The following is a 13,634-nucleotide window of genomic DNA, read 5'->3' on the forward strand; positions in this document are numbered from 1 at the left end:
ATGCTCAATCTGTAGACATACGAATGACCAAATTGAAATATAAGAATAAGGCAAGGTGCAGTGGCTCACGCCTATAATCCCAGCACTTTGGGAGGCTCAGGCGGGCAGATAACCTGAGGTCAGTTTGAGATCAGCCTGGCCGGCATGGTAAAACCCTGTCACTACTAAAAAATACCAAAATTAGCCAGGCATGGTGGCAGGTGCCTGTAACCATAGCTACTCGGGAGGCTGAGGCAGGAGAATCATTTGAACCTGGGAGGCGGAAGTTGCAGTGAGCCTAGATCGTGCCACTACACTTCAGCCTGGGCAACACAGCGAGACTCGGTTTCAAAAAAGAATATAAAAACCTTTGCCTCTGAATAGTATTTTCTCAATTTAAAAATAATTAGTGAAGAGTTTCTTTGATTTGTTGGTAAGCAAATTTTAGGGTAAGAAATATCCAGAAACATTAATGATCAGTGAGAGCTGATGAAAAGGATAATTTTACAGATACTTAGACCCCAAGAACTCACAGCCCTTAACTGACAGCAGCAACCTGAGTCGTCACTAGTGCATCCATGTTTGCTTCTCTTGGGTTCCATGGGTCAATACATTCAAAGTGCAGTAGCACTGTAGAATGAGTGAAGTTGGATAGTACTGGCTATGGACTCCAGAGAAAGTTTGATCCTTGGATCTGCTGGGAGGTTAACAGTGGTTCCTGGTTTTACATGGAAAAAGTGAGGCAGCCCTGGGAACACAGACCCTAAAATGTAAGATTTAAAAAAATTCCATAAATGCTTTCATCTTATTTTAATGACAGTAAGAGTTAAATATAATGTACAATATGATGACATGAGTAACATTTTATCAAAACTTTTTAAAAAATAATTTTATTATATCATGGAATCCTCTTTTTGAATGAAAACACATCAGATACTCAGTGAGCTGGAAAACAATTTATAGAATTCTATTCACACATAACTTCCCCAGAGTGCACCTCTTATAAAAGGCAAGGATGTGGGTTATTTCATTCAAATAACATGAAGTCTCAATTAAATGACCAAGCTAACTCTCCTTGAAGTCTCTAACCATCCACTAATTAATTTAATACAACATTCTTATTTGGTCTTTTAAATGACAGGCAACCTTTGAAAGTGTATTTTAGCTATTCTTGAGACTTCTACTAGGCTTTAGCTACAAGAATATAGCACCAAAATCCATTTTAGTAGTATTAATATTTGTCACTGAGTTTTTAAAACATACAATTTCATGTAGGCATACTGGAAAAATTCAGACAAATATGAATATAACATTTTATAAAATGAGTAATAAAAAGCTTTTTTAAATATAGCAATTTAAAAATGCAGAGAATATTCTTTTATATAACCAGATAAGCTGGTTAGACTACAAAACCTAAGGTCTCAGAAAACTTTTGCCTTAAAAATTGACTATTGCAAAATCCTAATCTATTTATTATAAAATTTTAGAGCAATTTAGAAATACTGAAAGTTACTAAGAGGTGCCAGATTTTTAAAGATTGAAGTAAGCACAATTTTTATCCCTTAATTTTTGAAAAATTTTCTATATTCAATTGGATGACTGTTAATATTTAATGTTACTTATGAAGAAATCCTTTCTTTCAGTTATACAATGAACTATTTTAATGCAAAACTGAAATGGCACAAGCAAAACACTCAACTTCATACTTTGATAAATAATAAATGAAAAAGATATTACCCATAATAAGTATGATACAAAATTCTAGGTAGAGTCCCACCTACCTATATTAAAAACAAAACAAAACAAAAACTTAAGAGACGAAGGGGGAGCTAACTATTTATCAATCAATTGACTTACAGGACAATGCAAACGAGGATGCCTGACTGAAAGTCTACGTGACCAATTCTTTCTGGTAGCCTGAGATGCCTGCTCCATGCCTGACTCCCAATCTTGTTGGAACTGTGCAGTCTCTATAAAATCAAGTACAATCCAAAAGCTGCATATGAAAAAAAAAAAAAAAAAAAAAAGAAGGGAGAAGAAAGGAGGGAGGGAGAGAAAAAGGGAAATAGAGAAGGTAGGAAGGGAGAGGGATGGAGGAAGGGAGGCAAGAAAGCAAGCAAGTGAGCCTTGCTAACTTGGAAAGATATCAGTGGCCTTTAACTGAAAGAGAATAGTGCAAAGTTAATCTTTGACCCCTATAAAACATTGGATAGTGATTTAAAAAACAAAACAAAACCAAAGAAACACACCACAGTTCTTATGAGTGAAGCTTAGCCTGTTAAGAAGGCTTATTACCATAGCACACATGAAGCCACCTGGTTCATTAGAGAAACTGTCCAGCCCAAGCCAAAGTAGCAGACATACTGCAATTCAATTTCAGAAAGATTTTTTGTTTTTTTTGAGGCAGGGTCTTGCTCTGTCGCCCAGGCTGCAGTGTAGAGGTGCGATCTCAGCTCACTGCAACCTCCATCCCCCAGGTTCAAGCGATTCTCCTGCCTCAGCCTCCTGAGTAGCTGGGATTACAGGCGCACACTACCACACCCAGCTAATTTTTTGATTTTTAGTAGAGACGGGGTTTCATCAAGTTGGTTAGGCTGGTCTCGAGCTCCACCTTGGCTTCCCAAAGTGCTGGGATTACAGGAGTGAGCCACTGCACCCAGCCCAAAAAGTTAAAAAAAAAATAATAATGACAGCCACCCTGCCCTCACCCTCAGAAATGAGATTCTTCCCTTCAGAAAAATCTCTGTAAATGATAGAGCCAGGCCTAAATTTTGAGGCCAGGGTTACCTCCATTCCTTCCTGTTTTCTGCAGCTATAAATGCCTCTGCCACCTCCTGCTCCAGGGGCTGCTCTGAGACAGGACACGAATACAAGTCCAAACCCTCTACCCAGCATCAGCTCTGCAGTCTCAAATCATTTTCCCGACCACAGTACTCTATTCAATTGTTCACTTTAATACTTTGACCAAGAAAGACCGCTTTTATTATAGAAATGACTTTTATAAATATGGATAAAAGTATAAGATGAAAGGATATATACTAAAAATCAGATTTATGAAGAACAGCAGTTTTCCTTCTTGGTTGGAAGATTTGTAGAAGTGATTAAATACTATTTATGCAATTCTGCACTGCATATACTTCTTAGGATACTATGTAACACCAAGTAATTTACATACATGTCAGCTTCTAAATGACTTACAGTAACCATCAGTTTAAATGACTGTTTTGCAAGTGCCTTATACTGGAATTCCATCATATTTATTATCTTTGATTTCACTGCTTAACAGTTTTCTTTTTTCTCTTACCCTAAATAACTAAGAGTTGGCTGTATGCCTTTTTTTATGGGGAGGAAAACAGCTTTTGTACTCAGGTGCTTTTTACCATTAGCTTTCACAAAAATTTAATAATGCCCACATTATTAAAATGAAACACTGGAATGAACTTAGACCTCACTATGCTTTTAAACAAAGTATGTAACCTGGTAAAGCTGACGACTTTGTTTTAAGAAAACCTGGGTGTTACTGCGTCACATCAGACAAGTGCAGGAACCTGAAATGCACAGATGACCATCACCTCTCCCTGGAGACCTGCTTTAGCTCCTACACAAATGACCAGATTTTGAGTCAACCATTTAAGAATTCTGGCATTTTGTTCTCTTAATAAAGAAAAATCACACTGTTGCCAAGTTCATGTATTTTAAAAAATGGAAAAGTCTCCAGGTCACGAGAAAGCTGTTATGCATTTTATATCTAAATGAAGCAATAGCAATTCTGATACCAGCAATATCCCTGTTGATTTAAAAAGATTGGTCCTCACAATGTTCAAATTATTCTACACAAATGACTTGTAAAATTTTTTACAATTATATTTTTTTGCCCAATATTCATCATCAATCATTCAATTAAGCTAAATTAAAATTGATTTTAGCAGAAAGTAGAAATGTTTCAGAATATTAAAATATCACCTTATTATTGATTTTACAATTTGAAACTAATAACAACTTAAACAAACAAAAAAAAAATGCATGTCACTAAAAATATTTTTCCAGTCTTTTCCCTTCTACCCAGGAAAATTTTACATCTGATGTCACCAACATGAGCCCTTGGTGATCTTCTGAAGTCTTCCAAAGATTATACCTTGGCAGACTTACTGGTGGTCTCCTTCAACTCGTCTCTTACGCACTATGAGAAAAATAAAAGAAAGTACGTTAGAAATCCCTATTAGTTTTTACAATGGTAACTTGCTTGTAACAAGCAAGTTTCTGTATAATCCAGTTATAAGCTTTACAAAATTGAAATGTCAATTTCCAGTTCACATGACCATTAAGTTAAAAAAGACAAAATCTACTTCACATCATTCACCACTGTCATTTACTTGTTGAGAATGGATGGGTTTCAAAACAAGAACTACATGCCCTAAGGCTCACTGACTCATAGCTGTGCTTACACAGCAGCAGTGCTAGAAATCTAAAACAGAATGGTCACCAATCATCTATAAGTCATTTGTTTTTATTTTTAACTTTGTAATTTATTTTGCTAATAAAATAGAGGCGAGTTCTCACTATCTTTCCCAGGCTGGTCTCGGACTCTTGGGCTCAAGTGATCTGCCTGCCTCAGCATCCCAAAGTGCTGGGATTACAGGTGTAAGCCATTGCGCCCAGCCCAAGTCATTTGTTTACTGAAAAAGTATATACTTAGGTTTGAAAAAGCAGCTAATAAATTAGTGTGTTAAATTCTGAAGTGAAATTCAGGCAGCTGGGGTTAGAACACAGTGAAAGTAACTATTTGCATGCTCTCCTGATTAGACATTACAATGTATTTCCTTAGGCTGTCAAAGAATATACCAAAAACATTTTTGACATTTTTATAGGTAAGTGATTTGCTACTGCTTTCTGAATTTTCCTTCTCTTGTCTCCTGTAAGATAAACCAGTCCAAGGTCTAACAAAACAACAAATGCAAAGTAATGAAAATTTCAGGCCCTGGTAATATGATGCAGTCACTTCTGGCTACCATAAACTTTGCTGCCTAAGTGGCCAGCCAACTAGCTCAGCTGATGCAGCAAAGAATGGTACATGTATGTATCTGAGACTACCAGCCTCTTCCTGGACTGGTGACACCAAACTACTCAGGGGTGCTCTCTGGTAGCAGAACAAGGTCTTCAACTTCAGATCTTGCTACCTGCATTCTCACCTATCAGCCACTAGAGAACATTCATTGAGTGCCACCCATTCAGGGCTCTCAGCATTGTGGCCAGTTCCTAGACAGGACAAAAACCACAGGTTCCAGAGTCAGTGACAAATAGAGTGAATCATGGCTCTGTCACTTCTGTAGTATGTATTTTGGCCTAAACTGGCTGTTTGACAGAGAAACTAGAAGCCAACAGGTGCACCTGGTGTCCAGGCCAAGCCATAGACACCCTGCTCTTGTGCTATTCTGACCGCTGGCTTTTGTTTGTCAGCCTTTAATAGATAAGACCATATGTTCGGATGAAGTGTATAAATCTTGTTCAGCCATAAGCTGGGTGCTCACTTGAAATAAAACCAGAAGGACTAAAGTATCGGGTTCCCATGAACATTTTAATACTTATCTAATAAAGTTTGCCTGACTCTAGCTTTGTTTTATCATTTATTTATTTTTTTGCCAGAACTTGATAAGAATAGGGATTGTTTCATAAATGTGTGTGTCATCCTTGCAAGGGGCCATGCTAATCTTCTCTGTATCATTCCAATTTTAGTATGTGCTGTCAAAGCAAGGAACTAATTTTAATCCACACTAACAAATAAGTAGTTCACGTGTACACTGAAATATTAAGAAAAAAATTAAATGGAGAGGAGTCCTCAAATATCAAATCATGTATATAGATCTTTGAAAAATATAGAAATGTCTGAAAGGGAAACTTCAGATAAATATTTAGAGTAGAAATTTCAAAGAAAATTCTGAATTGCAGCAGGGTTTGGATGTTATTGGCATACTACTTCAGATGCTAAAATAATGCATGTTATAAAAAGATCTATAGGACAGAGTGCAACAAACAAAAAAGGTCTAGAAAATGGAATATGTAGTTAGCTAGTATAAAGATAGTAATGTGAGACTCAAAGGTAAATAGAATATTGCATGTATACCATAGAACCTCTTTGCTCTTATAGCTGTGACACTTCTTAGCTGAAGAGATGGAGAGTAGGCAGAATTATTTCAACGAATAGCTGAGACTAAGAAAACAATGAGAGAAGGAATGATGTTATCAAAATCAGAACATGAATATCTGATAGAGGCCCATCTACAAGGTGAAAAAGAACTGTATTTCTAAGAGATTCTGTACAAGTTTCAGGTTTTGTTCTTTGATTATCTCTTTTGAGGCTGCTGGGACCAGTATGTCAGAAAACCTAGTCTTCAGGCTTTCCATCTTTATCTATTAGGCAGAAGTCAGAGTATACAACTGAAGAAAAATTCAGCTGAGTGGAAGAATGAGAGGCTGCTGCCACTGTGTGCACAGCAGAGAACAACGGGGCAACGGGTCATTTCTCACTCCTCTTTCCCATCTGGTGCTCACTTGTTACCTTCCAGCAATTCCTCAGATCATCCTCTAGATGGCAGGCTTATAATTTTTGCCCTACTAACGATTCTTTGGATCTGGTCCAATTTCTTTCCCAAACACATTACACTGATATAAGTTGTCAACAGGTCATCATTAGTTAATTTTGAATGTCCTAACTAACCTCATTTTCTAACTATAAAAGAACAATAAGGGCAATTTTTTAAAAAAGTATCTTAATCATTTATTCAGTGGCCTCTAATGGCTCTCAAATGCCGCCTGCAAACAATCCAAATAAATCCAAGTTCTTTATCATATAATTTTAGTGTATTCTACCGACAGTACCAACAGTCTTTCTTAAATCTGCTGATACAAGTTTTTTGTTTTTTTTAAGACAGAGTCTTGCTCTGTCTCCCAGGCTGGAGTGCAGTGGCGCAATCTTGGCTCACTGCAACCTCCGCCTCCCAGGTTCAACCGATTCTCCTGCCTCAGCCTCCCAAGTAGCTGGGACTGCAAGCCTGTGCCACCACGCCCAGCTAATTTTTGTATTTTTAGTAGAGACGGGTTTTCTTCATGTTGGTCAGACTGGTCTTGAACTCCTGACTTCAGGTGATCCACCCGCCTCAGCCTCCCAAAGTGCTGGGATTACAGGCGTGAGCTACCACACCTGGCCTGATACAACTTTTTAAATGTTAGCTTTAAACAACAAATACTCACTGAAAGTTTATTCTGGAGTCAGCATCATGCTATTGAGAGTCAGTTCTTAAGATCTGCAGTCTGTCATCAGCATACTCTTAAATTGCTGGCTCTCAAATTTGAGCTTTTATCCATAATTGCCCTATCCAGGAATATGCTTATTATCATTTCATACCTGAGACCCACATCTGAAAATCTAGTCTGGATCAGAATGAAACAGCATAAGGTGAGTCTAGAGAGTTTCCAGCACAAAGCTGCTTGCTTTCTCTCGATTCTGCTTGTCAGAACACAGCTTCTTCAACACAACCTTCTCTTCCTCTTGCATTTGCCCAAATCTCCCTCACTCTAACACTGGACATGTCTTTTCTTACAGAAATGCAGGCAAAGTGCCTACCAAAACAGGATTCACAGAAAAGCACAACTGCTGAAGCCTTGCAAAGGCTGGTGCCCCTGCCATGACATTTATGGACATTTTCTGTAAAGCTCCTGGAAGGACAGCTGCTAGAATCACCTGCCTCCTGGAGGGAGGTTACATAACAGAGCTGGTTGGGTCTATAAATTCATTCGTGGGATTCTGGGATTTGTTAAGGTAGTTTCCAAGGAAAGGAAAAATGGAGCACACTTCTGGCTTACTTTATGGTTATTTAGATACCAGTGAATTGTAACTGTCAGAAAGTCCATATTTTACTACTTATTTATTCACTTAATCCAGTTTTCTTAAGTACCTATTGTGTATCAGGCATGGTTTTAACAGTGTTGGGATTCAATAGTTGGACATGGCTCCTGCCAACAACATGGTCCCTGCCCTCAAAAAGCATATAGTCTTTGTAAGTAAGACTATTACATATAACTAATTTTTTGAGTAAAAGGCAATTTAAAAAATGTGACAAATGCTGTGATAAGTAGAGGACATATGGGCAAACCTGCTTAAGATATATAACAATGATGAACTCAGAAACTCAAATATCCACTCAACACTGGAGAAACAGGCCAGGGTTTCTGAGTGGGAAATGCCTACAACCCAAATCCCATCACAGACTAAATCAGAACCTCTAAGGAAATACGCTCTGTCAGTTTTGTGTAGTGTGTTTTTTGGCAAGTTAGTTAACTTCTTTGAGTCTCCACTTATCCTGTACTATAGGAGAACAATAGTATCTATACCTTGTGGTTGCACAGCGCACTAATGACAACACAGTAAACATTCAACAGAGTACTCAGCTTCATTATCCATCAAAGTAGGGTTATGTGATGGTCCCAAGGCCCTGGTCAACCATTTTTTGGGGGTGAAAAAAGCCATTTTAAGCCAAGAACCTATGTGTTTTTAAAGTTCTCCAATTATTTATGAAGTCTAGCTAGCACTTCTTTATGAAGTTCTCTTAAAACACCGCTCTAAGAAGCAAAATTAAAGGCTGGAAGGAAAAAACAGAAGCTAACTAGTGAAGCAATACTAAAACAATTAGCATGACTTTGCAAACTACATCTGGAATCAACAATATACCAAAACACACCAATTTTCTCTTTTCAAAAGCTAGCAGCTAAAATCTCCTCTGGAGAACCACTGTCATTTTATAAAGGACAGAAAGGGTCTGAGCTAATACTTTCCACAGTGATCTGGATTAAAGGAATGAAGTGCTATTTTTTTCCTGCTCCAGAAACTTTTACAGAATGCAAACTCAAATATGGCTGAAGCTTAAGAGAATGACAACATTTTGAAATATCACTCCTTTTGAGTTTTCTTTTACTTCTTGTCTAAAAGACATCTCTAAAAATACTTCAATGGCAAACATCCTAAATTTAAAATAGTCAACTTTTGGTAACATGTAGAAATAAAATTCTAAGCACCATATTTTTTAATTCAGCTTTGGCTGGACAGTCTATTTCAAATGCAAGCCACAAGCCTCAAGCAATTAAATAGAAAACATAGAATGAGAGATTACTGACCTAGATGTATGCAGTGAGAAGATAGTTCCACAACAGTCCTGTTAGGAAGACTAGCAAACACCTACATACCAGATTATAAAACCTGGGTAAGAACTACAATTATTCTCTATTTTATATATTTCTATAGTTCATATTCTATTATATAAAATTGACTTTCTGTCTAGGTCTGTTTGATTAAAAGGGCAAAAAACTTTCCTGTAATGTTGCAATCTTTGTTTCAATAGTTCCAAGGACTGATTTGTAACTGAGAACAAACTGTTTGCTTGTTGTAGAAACCTGGTCATTTAAAACTATGAAATATGTTTGTCACAGAGGCTGGTTTTACCCATTAACCCAATCATCACTACAACCTTACTTAAATTGAACTTGAATTCAATCAGTATAAAAAGGACCATGCAAGGCCGGGCGCGGTGGCTCAAGCCTGTAATCCCAGCACTTTGGGAGGCCGAGGCGGGTGGATCACAAGGTCAAGAGATCGAGACCATCCTGGTCAACATGGTGAAACCCCGTCTCTACTAAAAATACAAAAAATTAGCTGGGCATGGTGGTGTGTGTCTGTAATCCCAGCTACTCAGGAGGCTGAGGCAGGAGAATTGCCTGAACCCGGGAGGCGGAGGTTGCGGTGAGCCGAGATCGCGCCATTGCACTCCAGCCTGGGTAACAAGAGCGAAACTCCGTCTCAAAAAAAAAAAAAAAAAAAAAAAAAGAAAAAAAAAAAAGGACCATGCAGATTGTAGAAACAAAGGCCAAATAACTTCTCTGTTAAAATTTATTCTTAAAAGGGAAAGAAGTTCTCTCAATACATTAGCTTATGAAAGAATTCAGAAACTTGATTGATACTGTCTATGTCTTACCTATGATACTATGTCTTACCTAAGTCATTGTTTTTTGTTATAGCATTAGCTGCCCTGGTTCGTGGTCCCTGCTGTGTAAACTGATATCCAAATTTAAGGATATTTGTATTTTCTTCAAGCATCTTGGCCATTTCCAATTCTACAGCTGTCCCCAACTGCTGCCTCTGGAATAATTAGAAAAAAAGAACAATATTAATAAACTAGATCAAAATACTTTTCAAGGTAAATTAAGACATTCAGGCACATGCCGATTCTGTTGATCTCTTTAAATGTTCCCAATTCCTACAACATATACATAGTTCAGTAGTTCCAAGGACTGCTTTGTAACTGAGAACAAATTGTTTGTTTGTTGTAGAAAACTGGTTACTTAAAGCTACGAAATGTTTGTCACAGGAAGCTGATTTTACCCATTGACCCAATCATCACCACAACCTCAGTGGAACTATATTTCACACACACACACACACACACACACACACACACACACACACACACCCTCCACACACAAAATAAACTTAAGTTCAGTAATATGATCATATAGACATCAAAAAAGTGTGAATTACTATAATGAGATATCACTTCATACCCACTAGGATAAGTATAATAAAAAAGATAGATAATAACAAGTGTTGGCAAGAATGTAGAAAAATGGAGACATTGCTGGGAGGAAGGTAAAATGGTGGAGCTACGATGGAAAACTGGCTGCTGCTTAAAAGTTAAACACAGAGTTACCATATGACCCAGCAATTACACTCCTAGCTATATACTGAAGAGAAATGAAAATCTATGTCCATACAAGAGTTTGTAAGGAATGTTCACAGCAGCATTATTTCTAGTGGCCCATAAGTGGACATATGCCAAATGAAATAGAATATTATTCAGTCATAAAAGAATGAGGTACTGAGTATATTACAATACAGATGAACCTCCAGAACATTATACTAGGTGAAAGAAGCCAGTCACAAAAAGATCACAGATTGTTTGATTCTACAGATATAAGCTGTCCAGAAATCCTAAGAAACAGAAAGTAGATAAGTGATTGCCAGAGCCTGGTGAAAGGGGTACGACTGCTAATGGGGATAGGGTTTCTTTTTGGGGTAATGAAAACGTTCTGGAATTAGTGGTAATGGCTGCAAAACTCTACAAATAAGGCCGGGCGCGGTGGCTCAAGCCTGTAATCCCAGCACTTTGGGAGGCCGAGGCGGGTGGATCACGAGGTCAAGAGATCGAGACCATCTTGGTCAACATGGTGAAACCCCGTCTCTACTAAAAATACAAAAAATTAGCTGGGCGTGGTGGCGCGTGCCTGTAATCCCAGCTGCTCAGGAGGCTAAGGCAGGAGAATTGCCTGAACCCAGGAGGCCGAGGTTGCGGTGAGCCGAGATCGTGCCATTGCACTCCAGCCTGGGTAACAAGAGCGAAACTCCGTCTCAAAAAAAAAAAAAAAAAACTCTACAAATATACTAAAAAGCATTTAACTGTATACCCTTACTGTATATAATTATATCTCAATAAAAATTTACAACATGGATTAAGAAGCATGGGGTTAAATTTTAAGACATAATCCTTTTTTCTACCTACATAGTTTATATAATTTATTTACTTAGAAGGACTGAAGGAGATATTTACCAAATATTTTTTCAAATAACTGCAGTTATTTTTTCTAATAAAAAAATTAATAGCTACTCTGAATGGAAACATTTCTAACATGTATCTCTCTGCCTCTTACTTACAAAAAGCCTACAATGTGGACCTTGCCAGCACAGAGCTGAAAAACTGGAAGGCAGACTAAGTCACATGGAAGAGTCCTCTCAGTTCAAACTGGGTAGCCATCTAAATTCTCTTAAAATGATCTAGGGAGAGTATACACCTTTACATTGTATACACCATTATACACATTAAGTTAATATTCTAGATACCCCAAATGTCCTCTCTTTTCAGCCCACCATCTTCCAACAGGAATCCCTGACAGCCATTCTCCCATCCCCATCCTGAGTTGCCAAGCCCTACATAGCAGTGTGGGCTGTAGTTTTCTCGAAGTTACTGTTGTAGAACATTGACCTGATTGTCAATCTTGAGCTCTGCCAGGGTTTCATTATCTCTTAAGGCATCAATCAGTGCTAGAATCCCAGTTCCTGTGATAAAGTTAGACTCCACATTTAAGCTCTTCAAAGTTTTGTTCACTTTCAGCATTTCTGCAAAAGCCTAGAAATTAAAGAAAATATTGAGAGATTAAAATTTGATATAGTACCTACTACATATTGTACATGCCATAAACAAATACATTAATTAACATAACTGCCTTAATGTTTGTCATTAGTTGTTTCAGTTTCATACAGTACCCCACAGCTCTCAAATGTACAGCTGTCCCTCAGTATTCATTGGGGTTTGGTTCCAGGACCACCACAGATATCAAAATCTTCAGATGCTCAAATGCCTTATATGAAATGGCATAGTATTTGTATATAACCTGTATATATCTTCCTGTATAATTTACATTATCTCTAGATTACTTAAAATACCTAATACAGGCCAGGTGTGGTGGCTCATGCGTATAATCCCAGCACTTTGGGAGGCTGAGGCAGGCGGATCACAAGGTCAGGATCACAGCCTGACCAACATAGTGAAACCCCGGCTTTACTAAAAATACAAAAAAATTAGCCAGGCATGGTGGCACATGCCTGTAGTCCCACTACTTGGGAGGCTGAGACAGGAAAACTGCTGGAATCTGGGAGGTAGAGGTTGCAGTGAGCTGGGATCGTGCCACTGCACTCTAGCTTGGGCAACAAAGTGAGACCTGGTCTCAAAAACAAAAACAAACAAAAATATCAAATACAATGCCTACACATCACTTCATTCTCATGGATTCAACACAGTACCTGGCATATAGCAAATTCAGGTTTTACTTTTGGAAATCCATGGAATTTTTTTTCCATTTTTGATCTTAAGTTGGTTGAACCCATGGATGACTGTATCTACTTTTCTTTTTCTTTCTTTCTGAGACAGGGTCTCACCCTGTCACCCAGGCCGGAGTACAGTGGCATGATCACAGCTCACTGCAACCTCTGCCTCCTGGGCTCAACTGATCCTCCTACCTTAGCCTCCTGAGTAGCTGAGACTACAGTTGTGTGCCACCATCCGGGCTAAGTTTTGTATTTTTTGTAGAGATGGGGTTTCACCATGTTGCCCAGGCTGATCTTGAACTCCTGGGCTGAAGCAATCCACCCACCTCGGACTCCCAAAGTGCTGGATTATAGGTATGAGCCACTGCACCTGGCCTGTACATACTTTTCATATGTACCCTGTCATGATCCTTAGATTTTTTTGGTCACATGTAATTCCCTATTGGTGACAATCTCTACTCCTCATTCCCTATTTCATGCTTCTTTCTATCTCTCTCATTTTTTCAGTTTCTGTGTTAGACCGACTTCATCAATGTCCCTGGAACATCTTATTTGGGTCTTGCTGTAGCTGGATAATGTGAAGCCAAAATGAGGGTAAATTATGTACTAATTTCCAAGACAGAGGCGAAAAGCAATGGTCAAGGCAGAAAGCCAGAAAGGAACATAGATAATCAGAACCAGAAGAGCACAAAGGCCACTGAGAAGAAGAGGCTAAGGAAATATTAAATTC

General features: G+C 38.2%; 2 protein-coding genes and 1 pseudogene across 3 annotated transcripts in view; 1 reads left to right on the forward strand and 2 right to left on the reverse strand.

Annotated features, from left to right (window-relative positions):
- LOC116564379 (RNA polymerase-associated protein LEO1-like) overlaps nt 1-9,533 on the forward strand; it is a 33,853-nt gene extending 24,320 nt beyond the window's left edge. Inside the window, exon 8 of the mRNA XM_032297447.1 lies at nt 7,580-9,533. Within this exon, the coding sequence (XP_032153338.1) occupies nt 7,580-7,665 (86 nt within the window). The 3' untranslated portion in view covers nt 7,666-9,533. The remainder of the gene's footprint in view (nt 1-7,579) is intronic.
- TMOD3 (tropomodulin 3) overlaps nt 860-13,634 on the reverse strand; it is an 81,755-nt gene continuing 68,980 nt past the window's right edge. The window contains exons 8-11 of one of the 2 annotated variants that reach the window (XR_004274869.1): nt 12,063-12,206; nt 10,021-10,165; nt 2,211-4,159; nt 860-1,788 (exon numbers count right to left, since the gene is read on the reverse strand). Coding sequence is in view for 1 of the 2 variants with exons in the window: in XM_032297445.1 (XP_032153336.1) it covers nt 4,125-4,159; nt 10,021-10,165; nt 12,063-12,206 (324 nt within the window). In the remaining variant the exon portion in view is untranslated. Of the gene's footprint in view, nt 4,160-10,020; nt 10,166-12,062; nt 12,207-13,634 lie in introns of both variants that reach the window. The other variant, XM_032297445.1, reaches the window with a different exon arrangement.
- Nucleotides 5,631-5,728, reverse strand: LOC116564628 (annotated as a pseudogene).

The sequence above is a fragment of the Sapajus apella genome, unplaced genomic scaffold (assembly GCF_009761245.1).
Source record: "Sapajus apella isolate SASKATOON/1434 unplaced genomic scaffold, GSC_monkey_1.0 scaffold37, whole genome shotgun sequence".
Lineage (NCBI taxonomy): Eukaryota > Metazoa > Chordata > Mammalia > Primates > Cebidae > Sapajus > Sapajus apella.